The following is a 20,399-nucleotide window of genomic DNA, read 5'->3' as shown; positions in this document are numbered from 1 at the left end:
TTAAATTTGGAACTCTGCTGATTAAGATCACGAAACTAGGTTATTGTATCAGTCATATACCGAAGGCACCAGGCCATGTAAGAATGAAGCCGAAAGGGAAAAGCAGAGAGAAGATTGAACCGAGAACTGAGCGTCTCGATAGTTAACGTATAAGTCCAGTGGTGCGACTCTTTAACTCGTTATTAGAGGTAACGAAACTGTCGTTAACTCCAATAACGAGTTAAAGAATCGCACCACAGGTCCGTTATTCCACGCTAGAACGTAAGCGCAAGTAAGTGTAAGAAGGAACGAATAAACGCCATCTTCTTTTAGTCTACGACCGACTACTTCTCTCTCGCCTGGATCCGACCTTCGCTCGGGATTCTAATCCCTGAGGCTACAAACGAACCCAAAATTACAGCCGGCCTCATTCGAGGCGCGGAGGCCACGACACAGTGAGCGTGATTTCAATTCCATTTTCTCACGATAACGTTCTCCCTCACGATAACGATCGTTGGAGTGTAGTCGTGTAGTCATGCGACGAGAATCAAAATTATTCAAATATGCACACATACAGTTTGGTTATGAAGAATATTATATATATATAACATGTATTATGTACATAAATACATTTTACTTTATATACTATTACATTATATAATACACAATGGATCCTTCCGACGTCCAAAGTTCAATGCCCGATAAATTGTGCAAATTAATCCTTAACTTCACCACGATTGTGTGACTCGACGACAACGACGACGACGACGATGTGCCCAATGGACAACATTTGACTTATTTCTTACGAAGTCCATACGTGTTCCATTCTAGAAAGAAAGAAATGTTTCATCATTATAATCACATTATAATCACAAAATTCTCATATCAGATGTCGTACAACTAGTTGAGCGATAAAAACGCACGATAACAACGCAAAGTTTCGAAATTATAGTCGACATACATGAGACTGTTCATCCGCTTGATAATTTCCAATCTTCGAGAATACGTCTGTATTAAAGATATAAAAAAATGCAGACAATGTAGACGCAAACATGCTAGCGAGTAACTCGTGCGTGCAAATATCTTTAAATCTTTGGAAAATATTAAGTTCTGCAATAGATAATTTCAGATCTTTCAGGTCAAAGGAAACAATCGTATTATTATTATTATTATTATCATCATCATCATGTTGTCGTATTTTTTATAAAACAGCGTTTTGGTCTACGTGATTTTCTACCATCTTCTGCTTCCTCTTCTTCTTCCTCCGCCATCTCTTGTCACGTTGTTTCATAAAATTACAACGACATAGAAACATAATCGTTTCTTTCTACCCAAAAAGTCTGTAATTATTTATTACACGTCTGCACACAATACGTCTGCAGCGAGCGTAGTTGTTTCTTGTTTCTTGTATCTCGTAAAAGTACATCGGGTCATGAGAAATGATGCAACCGGTACAGCACCAATTGCTTATCAGGATTCAATTTCTAGAGACATCGACCGATTTCGCTCGGGTCGGTTGAGAAACAATGGCGTGTGACTGACGAATCTACTGATAACACTTATCGACTTAGCTCACCCTGAATCGCATGCTCGTGTTGGATCATCGACGGGTACCAGTCAGCACTGCTGTAATTTATTTGCGGCAATTGACCGTCGTAATTTTTCGGCAGGTGACTCGGAGGGATGTGAGAGTGAAGGGAGGACATCTTGGTACCGTGGAAGAACATACGCTTCTTCAGCTTCTCCTTGACGAATGGCTTGAACATTTGCCACACCATGTTGAACAGGAACGGTTGCTTCACGATGTGAACCTAGCAGATAATCGCATGTACGACAATTAACAGGTGAAATGAGGGAGCGTGTGCACACATTCATGTATGATATATTCGATATTCCACGTTGTATCAACCATTTTGATTTGACTCGTGAAATACGATGTGCGGATGTAATTTTGCACGAACCTCTTTCAGGCGCAACGGCATCGCGTCCTGAATGAAACTGAGAAGCGTCATGCTAAAAGATGGAGATAGACCCATTACTTGCTTCATTGACAGCCCGTCAAAGTCCATTATCACTACAGAGCCGCATATCTGTTAGAGAAAACATACTTATATAAGCACATGATTTGACAGGCTACACTTGAAAAGTAGGAAATATATTTCTCAAGGATTCTGATGGTATCCGGAATCAGGGAGATAACGAAAGGTCGATAAGAGCTCCACCGTTGGAGTGATAGTGTAAATTTCAAAGAAGCAGGTAGGTAGGTAGGTATAAATATATCCGACAGAGAGTGTATGTACGATGCGATTTAACAATAAGATTGATTTCCATTAGCATCGGCCAAATATATATATATATATATATATTTGGCGTTTTTATTTTTCATCTATATCGGGCTCACCAAGAGGCTCATTAATCGATTATTCGCGTCAATATCGTTCGTATCTTCACATCGGTGTCAATCAATTTAAGATAAAACCGATGCTCGCTTAATTCTCTGCAGATAGACACGGATAATTACATAATCTCATCGCGCGTCCAACATTCATTTACTTATCCTTTCCGGTGACATTTAGTTTATGTAATCAAACTAATTGAATTGTGAGCTGATTGTAGGTTGGTTATTGTACATACGTAACACATCGTTGCTCTTACTAATTGGTAAGCGGTGTACGTAGCAAGCCTTGCGGTGTGTCGTGATTTGTGTGTGACACTCAAAGATTCGTGAAGAAAGAGAATTTGGAAGAGAACGCTTCAACGATCGAATAAAAGTGTATGTAGCAACGATGTTTATATAAATAAATACGATTTGTACTGTGCATGTATGAAGTCTCTTTCGAGGGATTAACAATTGTTGAATACGACATCAGCAAATGGACGCGTACGCGATGTAACGCTTAATTCGGTCGATAATCACCTGCGTTTCCGGTTCCAGCGCGGCCAGCTGATGGATGATGTAGAAGACCCGAAACATCTGATCAGCCGTGACTTTGGATGGGTCCCAAGGTTTGCCGCAATTTACCAGCAGTATTCTACGGTTCTTGTGATCTCTGTAGTTCAAGACGTTTACGATGTTGTGATTCAAGAAGGCTTCTTTTTCGTCATTCGGCATCAGATTGTACAACAGGGCATGGTGCTTCTCCTTGAAGTGTGCGACTCTTCGCATAAGTTCCAGTGCACTTTGCGGATAGAATTTGCATGGCCGTAGGAATTTTATGAGTAACTCTTCGTCGGTGCTGTAGTAGAGATCCTCCTCCGCTGAAAAGAGAGTTTTGCGACATTAATACAATCACATCGATGCTTATAAAGTCGTACCAAACGCGCATAAATTACTCGTACCAAAATTGTGGGCACAAGACGTAAACATTAGCTGAAGAACCAATCAGGACCATATTGTTTGGTTCAAGTTCTAGCTCTGCTCTTATATTTGGAAGAAGATGAAAGATGTAAACGTACAACTACAGAATTCAAACTAAGTGACCAGGATTTCAATCACACCAATCCTAGATACTTTTACTTGCAATCAGATTTACACATCGTTAGTTTTATATATTCTTCTAGAAAATACAAACCTAAAGTAACATTCTGATTGGTTCTTCAGCCAAAGTTCACGTCTTATACCTACGGTTACTCGGCAATCCGAGTGCGGAAACGTCGCTTTCAAAAAGACCCGTCTTCGTACCGCCTCACGTGTTCTATCAGTTTCATTTTGCAAAATGGCAATTTCCGTGAAAATCTGTTTGCACGTCGAATGATCAAGCGGTTGGTAAGCGGTTTGTGCAATTTTTCTCACACGTTACTGCGACATCTTCCATGTCGTCATGCACGCTTCATGTGTGCATGAGATGTACACTGTGGTATTTGTTTATCCAACAATGAGTTATACTGACTCATCGCCAGGTGGTTGTTGCTATTATTTGATACGATCATTGGACTTTGCATCGTTCGCTCATTATCTCGAAATGCGTCTCTCGATTAAGGTGCGTGGCTAATTATAATATATATAACATATATATATATGTGTGTGTGTGTGTGTGTGTGTGTGTGTGTGTGTGTGTGTGTGTTTATGTTCAAAAGCCTCGTCAAATCCAAAGACGCGTGGTTTCTTTATCGGTTCTGATGTTGCGCAAACGCAGCTGATGTAAGACAAGCGTGACCTTGTCTCGCGTGCAAGACAAGATTTCCGTTCTCCATGAAATCGCCTCGGTGCTTCTTATTAGGTAGATACAAGGAGATCACGACGGTTCCTCATTGCTCATATTCGGAGCAAAGTAGACACATGTCGTCTATGCGAGTCATTGTCGCAACTGCGCGTGAATGTTGGATCGCAAGGGATAAATGGAAGGTCAGAAGAGAAAACCAGAAGAGGATCCCCAGGATGTTCACGAAGTTAAATGAGCGACAGGCGAAAAATTTGCAGCACGTTTAATTATATTTATTATAGTGACAATTGTAAAATGGTATGAATGGTCGAATAAACTTGACAGCGTGCTTGGCTTATCGCCGGGATTTGCGTCAATTGGAATCTTTATAATTGTATCATCGCGCCAAGCACATTGAACGATAAAAATAACATGTTTGTCGCTCTTGTTTCCTTGACAATTTAACGTTCGCATCTCGATGATGCCATTTCGGGATGTATCTCTCAAGAAACCGCGAAGATATTTCGAAGAGAAGCGACTTATCGTTTAATTAACGGTATATTCGAACACAGTAAACAATAGGTGTATCTCACTTTCGATTTTTTTTTGCGTTCGCAGGCCAAGGTTTGCTTGAGGATATCGCTTGATTCATGCATCGATATGTTATCGATAATTTTATATTATCTTAATGTCACCTTGCAACATCTTCGTGAATTATTGACAAAAGATAAAAACTATTTCAATATCTTCTTACAAAAAGGTCTTATGGAAAAGTTTTACGTATAGCACACATATTGAATGTTACGTGGCAACTCGTATGTCATTATGTTATATAAAGATTATATCAGAGTGCCTTGAATGTTTTGCCGATTGAAAAATATCGTTATAAAACTAAAACGCGAAGTGCGTTGCGTTCGCGAAAGACGCGAAAATGTTTTCGTCTTTCGACTTTCTTTGTGTTTCTCCATATTACCTTTGTGATGTGATTCACCACATCTACACATACACATACACACAATCTTATAGATTTTAATCTTTGAAACACTTCAAGATGCTGTGAGTTTAAATAAAACGTGACGATGTTTTGAACTACGTCTCTGATCTAGTCAAGGCTTAAGGTTTAAGAATCGTCGATTTCAATATAAACGAGACTAAGAAAGAGAAGTGGGCCTTTTCTCTTTCATACATCAACGGCACCATTGAGGAGAGATAAGCGGATGGAGGAAAGCGAAAAGTATTATCAGGCTGTCACAAAGTGACCTCGACATTATCTACCAATGCATCACTAATTTCGTCACTACTGTGTCGCTCAAGCGGTTTCTACCAAATTAACTGTAGAGCGTGAATATTAGGGCACGCGTTTACATTTTTCATTTACCAGATTGGTCAAACAGATGGATCAAACGGATCATCGAGTTGGCCCATTTTTTCAAGAGAGATTATGTCTCGCACTGGCCAACATTTGTAAACGATAAATATTGTTGCATTAAAAAAATTTGCACACGCGATAGATATATATATATATATATATATATATATATATATTAAAAAAAGTGGATTGAAAATGAAAAAGTGTCTCATCATACAAGTATAAAAAACATGCAATTCCGTCTTTCCGCTTTAGAATGTGTGTCTGCGCAAATACTTACAATTGCACTTTTCATATCTGTGCGATAAAGTGTCATCTCTTTTCTTTTTGTTCGGTCAGTTAGTGCTTTAATCTATTATGATTATGATTTTTCTCTTATTATCGCTGAAATATATATAGTTGTTATACAAACACCCGCAAAGTCCAGTGATAACATTTTAAGGCCAGAAAGAAATCAACCTAGTATCAATAACTCACACATCAGTCGTTTCATATACAATACAAGTAGTCCAACTGTGGCTTATCGTGATAAATTTTGTACTTCACCGAATAATATGTTGCCTCGCTGTTTGTTATGCAGTCAAATTTATTCAGAGTTTTTCGAGATGCATAAGGAGCGCCTCTATTATATCATTTCAGACATACGAATTTTGGTGTAGTACGGGTCCAATATAAGCCGCATTATTTTATCGTTTTCAAAACGAACGATTCAGCGCTACGTCAATCAATGCTCCAGAGTTCAAAAGATTACATATCGCGATAACGAAATTTTATTTTCCGGAATGAAATTTGTCGCGAATTAAACGACGCACTGACGCTCAAGCTACATTTTAATCACACTCGAGAAATATGAGATGATTTCAGCATACGAGTTGAGAATCACGTTACGTATATTAAATTATAAATATAATAACGGAAAAATATCGCGATTATACGGCCGGATATTACCGGTAAAAAAAGTCAGTTAGCGTCGATACTGAATAAAGCTCGTGCGAGGGAATTTGTAATAATCTACAGCAATAGAACGCGTATTTGCGAAAGAGAGATCAAATTTGTCAATGTCATTAAACAAACATTAAAACTAACAAAATCTCTATCTCTTTTTTCTTTTTTTTCCGATAAAGCCTCACATCGGCCTCTGTCACTCTTTTAACAAGACTAATAAAGTTGACATATAGTGAGACGGTGGTGTGGCTTTACCTTCGAGTAACTTCTTCAGAGTCTCGATGCCTTCCTTCACGTTTTCCTCGGTCTCCCTGAGTTCTTTTACGGCCACAGCCATAAATTCAGGTCGCGGTGGATTTGTCTCAATTTCGAAAGACATCTTCGATCTGTCCCTCGCTGTTCTCAGACTAGTAGACGTTCTTCGTTCCTGCGCGATCTTCGCGGTCACTCTCGATCTCTCTTATTGTTAGCACGATCGTCGTTGAAACGTTCCTCGCAGCAGGACGACAGAGACTTGTCTGCACGATAACCGATTCTCGCATGTATGAAGAAGGAGGCTTCCTCCTGTGTGCCATACCGATTCAATCTTTGACCGTTCAAAGTCCGGTTGGTTTGTCGATTACTCTTCTACTGCGCCCCTGTGCAGTAAGCAGATTCCGGCCTGGTCATTTGTGTTTGTGCATGATACAAAGTTCTTGATGATACAAAGTATGACGTATCGTCCGATAACAGAAAGATTCTTCGCCCGACTTTCAAGGTGTCACGCTTGACCGATGAACCTTATTTCATCGGAGATTATGCGTTCTTGCTCGCAAAAACTCATTTAAAGTATCAGGAAGTCAAAGCCATTGAAATTAATGAATTAATTATGAATTTGAAAGGGAGAGACTGCAGCAAATCTCGCGCAAATGGACGACGGTACGTGCGAGTCGTAAAAGCACAGACGAACGGATTACTGATGAAAACGAAAAGAAAGAGTGATATAAATTGGCGATGTAAATCGTGAATACTATATACAAACTTAATTTAGCAAACTCCAAATTTTTCTGTCTACCCTTCTCTCTCTCTCTCTCTCTCTCTCTCTCTCTCTCTACCCTCATTTGAGACATCCTTGAGTTGAGATTCGACCATCTGATTTAATTTATCCTCGGCAACCTTCGGTTCACACCTTGATAATACACAACAAATCTTTATCAACTATTGCATCTTTAGAAAGTTTGTGAAACTTTCTGTTTCGATATCTCTGTATAGCATAAGTACATATAGCATGAGACAATCGATGATGAATTTTTAGTTCGCAACTCGTGGTGTTTTGTTTGAGAAGTAGGAAAGGATGATAAATGTTAGTATCTGACTTCCTCGCACGAGCTTGAACACAAGCGTAACTTTTTATGTTAAACAATTTTTTTAACATCAAAATACGGTAATACGGAGATTTGCGGCAGTCTCTTCCTTTCAACTTCATAATTAATTCATTAATTTCAACGTCTTTTGATTTCCTGATACTTTAAACGAGTTTTTGCGAGCAAGAACGCATAATCTCTGATGAAACAAGGTTCATCGGTCAAAATACATAATATTCTTTACGAATCATTCTTTGCTTATATATATATATATATATATATATATATATATGTATATATTATTCTCTTTCTTTTTTCAAAATTGATGTTTGCCTTGGTTTCAAGTTGCGTCTTTTCGAATTCAAGATAGCTACAGTAGCGGAGCACCTTCAGCTGCTACAATAGAAAAAGATGCTATAAATAATTAATGTTAATTCTATTAAATTTAACCAACTTGTGTGTACAGTCTCTGTAACAACATTTTTTCAGTAGTTACCACAATAGCTACATTGATGGCAATCGTCTTATACACATAATGCTTCCTCGACAGATCGGCAGATGACGCTGCAGTTTTCTTTTTAAATTCAAATTAAAAATTTTTAATTCATGATGTATAAAAACTTGAAATAGCCAATATGGCCATTTTCACTGCGTTAGTCAGTTTTGTCAGCATTGTGTTATTTCGCAATTTTAATATTCGCATACTTCAAACTAGTCGATATTGCCGAAGAAAGAATAGAGACAAAAATGTTGTGATACAATGATTTTGCAAACACGACCATCTGTAAGATATCACGGAACAACACAACGTTGATTTTTACATAGTTGTCGAGGAAGAGAATGATTAGCGCGATTTGAGCGCAACACGCGTGTGGCGCGAGTGTTCGTATTCGCCTTATCGCCAAACTCCAGCTGTCAAACTCCAAACAGACGACAGACGGTGCCTCCTCTATCGTCACCGTTCTTGTTACTTGCGACTTGGAAACGCGAGAGAGACAGAGAGACAGAGAGAGAGAGAGAGAGAGAGAGAGAGAGAGAGAAAGAAAGTCACGCTCTCTTTCCTTCTACTATCTATCTCTTCGTTCCCTTCTCCCTTCAAGGTCCGCGGACTCGTAGCTGTCGCATTTCGAATGCGGAAAGTGCAAGAGGTGCAGGTAAAACGAGCGGACGCACACAGGCCTATGAAGCTGCGCGTGCACGAGGTGACGGTGGGCGGCGGAGGGTGGCGATGCGTTGCGGTGTGCTGTGCGACGACGGTCCCGCGACAACACGGTGTAACAACGCGGTGTACGACATGTTTCACCGGCGATGCGGCCATCGCGTCACCCTCACCAACAACAACCGCACCGCCACGCGCAACTTCTCCGAGTACAATTATGGCTTGGTGTTTAGCGCCGAGCCGCTCAAGGATGACGTGCTGTTTGAAGTCACCATCGACAAGAAGGTATGCACCTCCCTCGAGAGACGCTCTCGCGCCCTCGGTACTTCCGCGTGTGCACCCTTTCCTCTAGATAATGGATGCACCATGTGTCTGTTTCCTCTCTTTCCCTCTCTCTCTCTTTCTCTCTCTCTCTCTTTCTTTCTCTCTCTCTCTCTCTCTCTCTCTTTTTCTCTCTCTCTCTTTCTCTCTCTCTCTCCCCCCCCCTGTCTCTATATCCGTCTTTATAAACCGATTCCTGTTCCTTTGAATAACATTCCCGAAGAAACTTCTCTCCGTCGAGTGAAACTATTTACAGTACGAGATATCGTGCACACGTGTGACGTTGGTTGTCACTAAATGAACACCCTGTATATTATTTATCTTTAATCTCACAGTGCACAAATTGAGTTTGTTACATTCAAGATTTGTTTAATGTTTGTTAAACACAGAATAACCCGTGGTAGGTACTAAATCTATGTGAGGAATGGGCGATATAAAATAGTATAGAAAATTTGTAAGATTTTTGTTCGATGCACAATATCTCATCATTGATAAGATTTTCACATCTTGCATAGTACAAGCTTAAAGGCTTGTATTTGTGACATTTGATTTAACTGTTTTGTGGAATGTAACAGAACAGTTGCAAGTATGTGTTATATGAAAGAATGAATACAACTGTGTATGTAACATGTAATATTTATGTGTTAAATACATGATTTGATATTATATTGGTATACGGAGAATATCTATTTCCTTTTAATGGCAGATTATATTTATCTATTTCTGTCTTGTGCAGATGATATCATGGAGCGGCAGCATAGAAATCGGAGTAGTAGAATGCGATCCGGAAACCATAGAACTGCCATCCTGTGCGATGAATCTCCGTCATGGATCTTGGATCATGACTGGATCTGGTATATTTTGTGATGGAGATCGAATTCTGGAGATGTATGGAATGGATCTTAACGATCTTGAGGAAGGAAATACTTTGGGAGTAATGCGAACATCCAACGTAATATATAATTATAATTTACTAGTTTGTCTTTGTTACCCAGATAGAAATTGGGAATAATTTTTATCTATAATTACAGCATGAGTTGGTATTCTACATCAATGGTGTTTCGCAAGGCATCGCAATCAGCAATGTTCCAGAACGTATCTTTGCTGTTATCGATATGTATGGTGATTGTGTGCAAGTCAGTGTCACACACCCCAGACTTCCCACTCTGCCTAATGAACCAAAAGAAGAAGTCGAGATTAACAATGACCATGCTATAGGGGAAACTTCCAGTTCCTCGACAACAAATCTAGTCGCTAATTTAAACGTTAATTTAAGTGTCAATGTGAATGTTAATTTACCGAAGAATCCAAGTCCTGCCGCTATAAGGGAAGACAGGTTGAAGTTTCATGAGAGAGTCGGATCGTTGGTTAAGCTGTCCAATAACGCTAGAACTGCCGAGAGGCGGAGGCCGCTCGATGAGTTCAACAATGGTGTTGTAATGACTCACAGGCCCTTGCGAGATAACGAACTGTTTGAGGTAAGCACTCGTTGCGTTGTGTATGGTTCAATATCGATTGCAAAATGCACTATCATTAGGTTGGTCTATGTATATTGCGAGAATTTAAAATTGCTATAGATACGAATAGACAGGCTAGTTTACAAATGGTCGGGAAGCATAGAAGTCGGTGTCACCACTCATAGTCCTACGGCGTTGGAGTTTCCAGCCACGATGACCAATATGCGCTCCGGCACGACGATGATGTCCGGTTGTGGTATTTTAACAAATGGCAAAGGCACGCAACGCGAATACGGAGAATTTAACTTGGACGAGTTGAGGGTACAATGCGAAAAACTATTTTAGCCCTTTTCTCCTTTTTTCTTTTTGCTCTTCTTCTTCCGTTATCTTTGTTATATCTTTGTTATTAGGAAGGAGACCGAGTAGGGATGATAAGACGGAGTAATGGGAATCTTCACTATTTAATAAACGGTCTGGATCAAGGAATCGCTGCTAAAGTACCCGCGGCAGTGTGGGGTGTGATTGATCTTTATGGAATGACTGTGAAAGTAACTATCGTCGATCGTGACGAAAGGGAAGAACAGAACCTAGTTACTAGGAGAAATACACTGCAGTTGCAGGGTCTAGATAGTGAAGGTAAAACATCGCGGAGTGTCGCACAAATTGGGCATTGCACTTCTACACAATTTTTCGACACTCGCGACAATAGAGAGTTGAAGTGTCCCGTTGAAATGATCATTTCAAGTTTTTCCTTCTCTTTTAAACACGCTTGTACATACATACACTTTCTCGTCTAACTTGAATGAAAATTTATTATCTAATTCCAACGAAGATTATAGAAATGTAAATGTAATATTGCTTGAAGAAATATTTACATTTTAATATCCGCCGTTTGTTCCGCAATTTTCGATGAATTTTCTCAGTTTCTTTTTTTTTTTTTTTTTTCTGTGAACATTTAATGCATCGTAATTTCTTCTTACAACGACAGATATTTTCTTGTTAAAAGATTTCAAGGTAAAACAATATATTCTTACATTATAATCTTCTTATTGAAGACATCAAAGAAATGTTCTAATCTGCTTGTTCGAATCACTTGATTGTCACAAATACGAACCGTCAAGTACATTCAATATCACGTATATTTTTTCACACATGTATATTTTTTCGCATACAGTCTTATATCGAGTCTTAGATCGAAACATGTCAGCAGCATTGATATTTAAACACTTCCACAGATGTTGGAGAAGAAGAACCACCCGATAGATTAATGTTTCATACCTGTTGTGGTACACATGCCGACGTGATCAACAATGGACGTACAGCGCACAGGCCTAAGTATGAGTCGAGATATGATGTTTCTTACATCTAAAACGAATCCCAAAGATTATATTCCGCGATCAAGTATACAACTCCTCTTACAGCGCTATAGACGATTTCAACAACGGCGTCGTATTAACTTCGAGACCGTTGAAGCCCAACGAGTTGTTTGAAGTCAGATTGGATAAAATCGTCACAAAGTGGGCCGGTTCCATCGAGATTGGTGTTACAACGCATTCGCCGACAGAACTGGAGTTCCCTTTCACCATGACCAATGTCAGGTAAATTAGAGAAGCGTGCGATTTTTTTTTAAAGTATCTGATTTCATACGCAGTCTTACACGAAGCTGTTAACACGAAGCATTAATCCGTGCCTTTTATCCGTCCGTTGTCGCTCATAGGTCCATATGTTTGCAGATCTGGCACGTGGATGATGACGGGAAACGGTGTGATGCACAACGGCACCACCATGATAGATCAATACGGACAAAATCTGGATCGCCTGCAGGTCGGCGATCGCGTAGGGGTAATGAGGAAGGACACCGCAATGTTGCATTTCTTTGTGAACGGCGCCGATCAGGGAGTGGCTGCGATGGGTGTGCCCGAGAAAGTGTACGGCGTGATCGACCTCTACGGGCAGGCTGCTCAAGCTACGATAGTCGACAATGTGGATTTTTACAGTCCAACCACCAATAATTCAAGCTTCAGCAACACGACGTTGTACAGGTGCAAATTCCAGACGATTCGACCGTTTATGATCTTGTCGTCGACTCGAGCGCAGACAACAATCGTGTTGACCTGTTGACAGTGATCTGCGGTTCCATCACGTCCACGGTAGAAATGCGAGAATCACGAACAACGGCCTGACGGCATCCAGACCACGAGCTCTGGGCGAATTTAACGAAGCCATCGTGATCGCCAACCGCGCGCTACGCGACGGTGAATTGTTCGAAGTGACGATAGATAAGATGGTCGCTAGATGGTCCGGAGCTATCGAAGCAGGTAACGATACGAAGCCGTTATCGCGATGTGTATCGAAAAGAATGGAGATCTTTAATAACCATGCGACAATCGTTGCGACCGTCTATTTCGGTTCACAGGTGTTACTGTGATAAGGCCAGATGAATTGGAGTTTCCGTCTACAATGACGGACATCGATCACGATACGTGGATGCTATCCGGATCGACGGTAATGCGTGACGGAGTGACGTTACGGCATAATTATACCTGCGATCTGGACAAATTGGTGGAGGGGAATCGTATCGGGATGATGCGGTGTTCAGACTCTAGTTTACATTATTACCTGGACGGGGTGGACCAGGGCGCCGCTTGCACGGGTCTACCGGCAAACGTTTACCCAGTGATCGATCTGTATGGTCAATGCGCTCAGGTATACCGTCGTCTGTCTGACGACGACGACGACGACGACGAGAGAGAGGAACCCGTCTCTGGTCTCAGCCTGCTCATTGATTCGAATTGTATTGTGTATTGCAGGTGACGATAGTGTTGCCGGAGCGCAGAGATCCGCTCACGCAACAATACTTGCCATCGGAGAACAGTACTAGTCAACAGCCGACTTCGGTCATTCAACCTCAGGCGCAAACGGAGACATTGCACAAGTTTCACGAGTCGGTTGGACTAAATATACAATTAAATAGCGATAGAACGGTGGCGACTAGATGTAGGGAGTACAACAACGCCGTGCTGCTGAGCGAGACTGCGCTCGAGAATAACGAAATGTTCGAGATCGCGATACAGGAGGTCGCGCGCGAGTGGAGCGGTTGTTTGAGGATAGGTGTCTTGAGCAACGAGACGGGGAACTGGCTGACGTCGATGAACCTCGTGCCCGGCATGACGTCCATTCCGAATGACGCCTGGTACTTGACCGGCAACGAGGTGAGGCACACCGGTTTCGTGTTAGCCTCCAACTACTGCCCGAGCCTGGACTGGTTGCGGGTCGGCGATAAGATCGGCATGAAGCGTACGCACGAGGGTAACCTCAAGTTCTACGTCAACAGCGAGGATATGGGCGTGGCGGCGTCCAACGTGCCGGAGATGGTGTACGCGGCGATCGAGCTCTTCGGTAGCACCGTGGCGGTGAACATCACCAGCAGCAAGCAGCAAAACACTGCGATATCACCGAACGCTAGTCTTCGACTGCAAGATTCGCTGGAACTACTACTGGACCCGATGCCACCTGTGCTGAGGAACGACGCGGGGATGGACACGTCGATGGACACGTCCGAGGGCAAATTGATCAACGAAGCGACGCTCACGCCCACACAGCCGTCCGCTGTCGTCCCGCTTGTCGACGGCGATTGGAGCTACGAGTTCCACGAGAATCACGGCAGAAACATCCAGCTGGAGACGAAGACGATCGCCAGAAGGGTAGCCAGTTACAATCAGGGCGTGGTGATGTCCAGCCGACCGCTGATAAAGGGCAAGCCGTTCCAGGTGAGGATAGAGAGGCTGAACGAACGTTGGGTATCGAGTATCCTTTGCGGCGTGTCCTGCATCTCGCCGGAGAAGGCTACGAGCTTCCCGTTGACCGCGCTCGGCTTCAAGAGACACTCGTGGATCATTTGCAGCGACTGGATATCCCATAACGGCATGCGAGTAAAGACCAAGTACGGTAGCGGCTTGGAGAACCTTCAGTGCAACTCTGTCGTGGGCTTACTAATCGACGAGGACAGCCGGCTTCACCTGTTCGTAAACGGCGCGGATCAAGGAGTGGCCGCGACCGACTTACCGGCGTACGTTTATGCGGTGTTCGATCTGTACGGTCAGTGCGAGCAGGTGTCCATCGCGGCAGTCGACGAGGAGTCTGCTTACGCAAACGTCGCCGTCGACAACGCGCTCGCGGCTCCCGCGGAGTGTGGAAGCGCCGCGGAGGCGGAGGACGTGGAGAATTCGCGGGAGAAGGCCGACCTGGAGTGCCACGAGAAAGAGAACGCGATGCCGACCACTTCGTCGGATCTCTCTCCGTCCTCTACGTCGCCGAGCGGGCCGAGCCAGTACGCCTCGGCCACCAAAGACGGCAATCTCGCCGAGTACTCGGCCTACAGCAACGCGAACCTCACGGACAACAGCACGGAGAACAAGCCGGCGTCGAGCGTCTGCGACAGCAACAACTCGGACTCGGGCTCGGAGCTGAGCAACGATACGCGCAGCGACAAGAACAAAACGACTCGGTATTCGGACAACGCCGGGAACAACTCGAGCGAGTCGCATCTCGACGCGGGCAATCGCGCGATCGCCGGCGTCTTAAGTATTAAGAACGAATGTACAAATGTAGAGATTAACAACGCGACTAACATTAACATTAAGAACGGCATGGTCGCCAGCGCCAGCAACATGAGCAGCCTGAACGCGGCGATCACCTCGACGAACGCCAACAACGCGATTAACGAAAGCATAGCGTCCAATAGTCAGGTCAGTAGCATTAGCACCGCGCAGCAGAACAATCCGCCTACGGGCAACCAAATGCAGAGCATGAGCACGTCGCACAGCGGCGCGTTCTCCTGCCAGAATGCCCCGCCGAACAACATGACCGTCGCGAGCAGTCCCCCCAACAACGACGGCGCCGGCGCCGGCGGCGGCTACCTGTGGTCGCGCACCGTCAGCCGCGACAACTCCTTCATCGGCAACATATTTCCGAGCCAGAACACAACAGCGCCCTCGATACCGCTGATGCCGTCGTTACCGTCCACTCCGCTCGGCTCGTCCGTCGCGTCGTCGAAGAAGTGCGACTACTTGAAGGCCTGCATGCAGCTGAAGAAGTCGCTCGTGCTGCCGGACGAGTTCTTCTCCGCCGACGAGGTCTTGTGCTACTGCAGCGCGTGTTACAAGGTGGACGGCGATAACGCGATCTGCAAGAAGGGCGAGCCACCGGCGGAGTTTGCGATACCGGTCGGCTGGGCCAGGTTCCCGTTGAAGCAGTGCATCAATGCCAATCAGATCCCGCAGAGCACCACCGACAAGTGGCATGTCGCGTTCTACGGCATACGCTTGGACGCGATCAGGTCGGACGAATCTCTCGAAACACGAGCGGGGGCTTTCGCGCGGCTTTAACTAAGGCTCCGCCTTAGGGGTCCGTTGATCGTCTTGAACGCAGTTGTTGTATATTTTCAGATTGATCTTGGACAGAGGAGAGCTTATGACCAAAGAGCAACTAGACATGAGTAATTTGGCGATGAGTATAAAGAGCGAGGATCAGAATCCGCAAGTGTCGTTCTCGCCCAGTATCAAGTACGCGGTATCCGACGAATTCACCAGAAAATATCCGTAAGTGGACCGAATCACTGTCTGTGATTTTTTACGCTCTTCTTTTTACGCAATTTTTTTTTCTGTGATCTTATCCACCAGGATCATCACGCTGATCTTTTTGCAGATATATCGATACGCAGTCGAATAAGAAGCTGAACGTATCGACCGCGTTCCAGTTGCTGGTAAGGCCAGGTTCGTATACGATCAGTCCCGGCGACAAGGACAGCATCGATCTGCACTGCGAGTCCTGCAAATGGGCCACCAAGGAAGCCGGGGCCACGGTGATCGTCGCTCTGCTCGTTCACCTTGACGGATTTTAATTCGCGTCCGTTGATGAAAGTGCTGCGAGTCCGTCTCCACGTCGCGTCTCTGTCTGCATGAAGAGAAGAGTACACCGCACGCGATGGTGACTGTGAGTGATTGTGTGTGTGTGTGTGTGTGTGTGTGTGTGTGTGTGTGTGTGTGGGTGGGTGGGTGTGTGTGTGTGTGTGTGTGTGTGCGTGCGTGCGTGCGTGTGTGTGTGCGGTGTGGTGTGTGTGTGTGTGTGTGCGTGCGTGCGTGCGTGTGCGTGCGTGCGTGCGTGCGCGCACGCGTGTGTGTGTGTGTGTGTGTATATAACGTGCATTGAACGTTGACACGACTGGCGGTAAAACTCTCTCGGGATCGATGTTCCAATTCCGTCGAAATGGCGCTGTACACTTGCCTTAGACTCGGCAAGTAAATCCTCTTGCATGCTTTTAGACGACTGATTCGCGATCATTTCACGATACCAATTTGTGTGGTAGACATTAAACGAGGTTTCAGTTACCTTAACGTTGTGTACAGTACAGATGATTGTGTGATAGCTATGTTGGTTCATCCAATTTGTGTAATGAGAGGATGTATACATTCAAGTTCTGCGTAGGAAAAGATTCGTTATATATATAGATCTGTCGGGCAGCAATGACACGCGTTTTTGTTTGTGACGTACTGTAAATTATTTAGCAAGTCTATGTGTTGAAAGTTTTAAAAACGTAACGTGCCACACATTTACCGCGACTGGCCTAGGTTGCAACGCTCACCAGCTATTTTATCGCGGCAGCAAATGGAAAAAGAAAATATATATACATACGCATATATATATATATTTATTTATTTATTTATATACATATATGAAATAAGTACTTTTGTATACGTATATAGATATATATAAATATATATATATATATGTGTGTGTGTGTGTGTGCGTGTGTGTGTGTGTATTTATATATGTATATGTATATGCATACACACCGCATATTTGCAGTATCTATTCGAAGAGAACACAGTATTTTTGACGCCCGCGCTTCATACCTAATCAATGTACCGAATCACCAAATACCGCATTAGTGCGTGCAAATGAATTTCTCGAAACACGAAACAATTTTTTTAACGCACTCTTCTTCGCAGCATCGATAGAAAGAGGATCGTGTAATATCTATGTTGTAGAAATAAACGATGCAAATGCAACTTGCATTGCCAACACCAGATTTGCGTTTAACGAATTGAGACATATATCTGCAGAAGATCTTGAAAAGAAAGAAAAAGAAATAGAGGAGTCTCTATGGCTCGCGCCGATAAGGGAAACTGTATCAGTAAGGATTTTTCTCTCTCCCCTTCCCCCCCCCTCTCTTTCTCTTTCTCTCTCTCTCTCTCTACTCTCTCTCTCTCTCTCCCTCTCTCTTTATGTGTGTGTGGGTACTATGCAAAAAGAATCAATTGACAATTTAACATCGATATATTTTCGGTAACACATTCTGTCCAATGTTCCTCATGGATTGTTCCAGGCGGCACTCGTACGTCATAAATCGTGTATCGTGTTTAAACCCAAATTCGAACATACTGATCCCAGGAGCAACTAGCCACTGCCATTCCATTACCAGCGACGCAGAGCGACGTTACTCTGTTGTCGTGGCCTGACAGAACACCTTAAAAAAAAAAGAAATAAAGTAAATGAGAACAAACATTTCATATAATTATATAATCATTTTATAGAATATCATCTCGCACACTAACTACAACTGCTGTTGTGTCCGTTGTGGGTTCCAACTCACCATTGTGTTGATTCTTCAACGTATCCCATATATGAATAGAATTGTCGTCACTGCCGCAAAAGATGAACCTGCCGCTCAGAGACAAACCGCACGATGTAAAACCGGGATTCGAGTTGGGCGGTTTAAAGGTGGCTAACTGCTGATCGGATCTGAAGTCCCACAGTCTCGCCGTTTTATCCTCGGACGCTGTTACGAAACCTTGCCCCGAGGGGTGGTACTAGAGGGGGAGGGACGGAGTGCGACGACGAAAACAGTGAAGAATAAGGAAGAACACATCAGCTAAGAGAGCAGCGTAATGAGAATCCGCAAGAAATCTACGGAATATCTGAATAGAATGATGTCGGTGGCTTACGCAGACGGAGTTTACATCAGCGTCGTGACCGAAGAACGTTTGTTTAGCTTTCTCTTCCCGCAAGTCCCACAATTTGCAAGTCTTGTCGACCGAGCCGGTGACGTAAGTTTGGCCATCGGGGGACAAGCTGATGCTCACCACGTCGCCCGCATGCGCTTCGAAGTCTGTAGTTTTCTTGTTGGCCTCGAGATCCCATATGCAGCTGGATAAGCAGCGTGTTGATCGATTATTTATGAATTATTTATGAAAAAGGAATACACCGTTTATTCTCCATTCTTTTATCATGCTGCAATTATTATGTAATATATACATTTTCATGTCTCCAGATCCGGTGATGATTCTTTTGTCTTCGAGGAATCTGCAAGACGACAGGAATCCTTCGTAACCCAACAGTTCCCTTACGATCTTGGCTGATCCCGTAGCGTCGCGGCTGTTGACATCGTAGACGGTGCACATGTTGTCCATACCGCCGCACGCGACGAAATTGCCGGACGGCGCGAAAGCCACCGACATCACCCATGCTGAACGCAACGGAATCACCTGCACCTTGTTGCCGGTCCACGAATCCCAGATAATTAACTTGCCGTCCAGCGATCCAGTTACGCAGTGTCTACAGGTAAAGCGCAATACGAATCAGACGCACGCATCTCGGCTGTCCCTTCAATATTTATTATTAATATTCTACAAAATGTGCTATCCGGACACAATCAATTTCGAGAACAATCGATTCGTTATAATCAAGATGGAAATGAAGGAGAAAGAGTGCTAGACAATTGAGAATTCTCGTTACCAACGTTACGTAAAACACTGACCTACTGTCACCGCTATAGTGCACCGAGTTGACCTTATTGATGTGCCCCTTTAGCAACTTTTTAGTTGACAACTTAACTTTCGAAGCATCCGACACTCCACTGCAGGCCTCCTCCAATGTTGTATCCTGCTGTTTCTTTTGCTCTTCCTAACGAAGCGAAGTGAGTGAGACGAGTGAAACGAGCAAAACAGGTCTGATAAAATTTTCAACCAAATATATTTACGTATATCGCACAATTTTACTACTATTCATTGCATACAGTATTACTACCATTCATTGATTATAATAATAACAAGGTGCGTTACTGAGAATTCTACTCGTCGCTTAATTGCGATAAACCGTCCAAACCTTGCACTTGCTGATGAGAGACTCCAGTTCCTTCTTCAAGGCTGTAGTCTCGGCGTCGTCTTTGCCCATTTTTGCACGTTCTAGGAGCTGCACTGGGTCTCACCGGAGACCAGAAACGACGTGGGAACCAAACGCCACCCGACGATCGACATGCGAAAACTGCCAACCGATTTCCGACAATACACAGAGGAAGCCTCAGGATCGTCTACCGCGTTGCTCCGGTAATTGTATTAAGTCGCTGGTTAACTCGATTTGTTGGGCATTAGTTCGGCTCGTTCACATAACTTAATTACCTACATACTCGATATTGTTGATATGTGGAGAATGTTGAGACATTTTTTTCTTTCATGAAAAGGAGAGAGAAGAGGAAAAGAGATTCGATTCGGTGCTAATATGGACGCTAATATGTGCGGACGTTTGCGGGACAGGCCACATTGGAACGTTCCATTACAAAAATTTTACCAGTCGATGACGAGGTTTTCGCACGGAACAGGGAATCGAAGAGAATAATAGAACCGC

General features: G+C 43.5%; 3 protein-coding genes across 4 annotated transcripts; 1 reads left to right on the top strand and 2 right to left on the bottom strand.

Annotated features, from left to right (window-relative positions):
- Window positions 1-593: 593 nt before the first annotated feature.
- On the bottom strand, window positions 594-6,980 carry LOC105189648 (clavesin-1). Its single transcript, XM_011151893.2, has 5 exons — window positions 6,691-6,980; window positions 2,897-3,237; window positions 1,941-2,069; window positions 1,556-1,790; window positions 594-806 (listed from the first exon to the last, which is right to left on the bottom strand). The coding sequence occupies exons 1-5, from the start codon at window positions 6,812-6,814 to the stop codon at window positions 775-777; spliced, it is 861 nt and encodes a 286-aa protein (XP_011150195.1). The 5' UTR covers window positions 6,815-6,980; the 3' UTR covers window positions 594-774.
- Window positions 6,981-8,948: 1,968 nt separating this feature from the next.
- Neurl4 (neuralized E3 ubiquitin protein ligase 4) lies at window positions 8,949-16,748 on the top strand. Of its 2 annotated transcripts, none has more exons than XM_011151891.2 (13): window positions 8,949-9,222; window positions 9,995-10,210; window positions 10,290-10,736; window positions 10,836-11,036; window positions 11,126-11,351; window positions 11,951-12,050; window positions 12,137-12,313; window positions 12,449-12,757; window positions 12,840-13,033; window positions 13,132-13,421; window positions 13,526-16,053; window positions 16,163-16,315; window positions 16,422-16,748. In XM_011151891.2, the coding sequence occupies exons 1-13, from the start codon at window positions 9,007-9,009 to the stop codon at window positions 16,615-16,617; spliced, it is 5,253 nt and encodes a 1,750-aa protein (XP_011150193.1). In that variant the 5' UTR covers window positions 8,949-9,006; the 3' UTR covers window positions 16,618-16,748. The 2 variants fall into 2 exon arrangements, with proteins under 2 accessions (XP_011150193.1, XP_011150194.1); XM_011151892.3 differs by lacking the exon at window positions 8,949-9,222 and adding an exon at window positions 9,478-9,658.
- A 1,286-nt stretch (window positions 16,749-18,034) lies between these two features.
- On the bottom strand, window positions 18,035-20,071 carry Gbeta76C (guanine nucleotide-binding protein subunit beta-2). Its single transcript, XM_011151890.3, has 6 exons — window positions 19,881-20,071; window positions 19,534-19,679; window positions 19,032-19,331; window positions 18,722-18,923; window positions 18,370-18,586; window positions 18,035-18,243 (listed from the first exon to the last, which is right to left on the bottom strand). The coding sequence occupies exons 1-6, from the start codon at window positions 19,947-19,949 to the stop codon at window positions 18,137-18,139; spliced, it is 1,041 nt and encodes a 346-aa protein (XP_011150192.1). The 5' UTR covers window positions 19,950-20,071; the 3' UTR covers window positions 18,035-18,136.
- Between the last annotated feature and the right edge of the window lie 328 nt (window positions 20,072-20,399).

The sequence above is a fragment of the Harpegnathos saltator genome, unplaced genomic scaffold (genome assembly GCF_003227715.2).
Source record: "Harpegnathos saltator strain DR-91 unplaced genomic scaffold, Hsal_v8.6 scaffold7, whole genome shotgun sequence".
Classification (NCBI taxonomy): Eukaryota; Metazoa; Arthropoda; class Insecta; order Hymenoptera; family Formicidae; genus Harpegnathos; species Harpegnathos saltator.
Note: the sequence above shows the minus strand (reverse complement) of the source record. Positions and strands in the feature narration are given on the sequence as shown.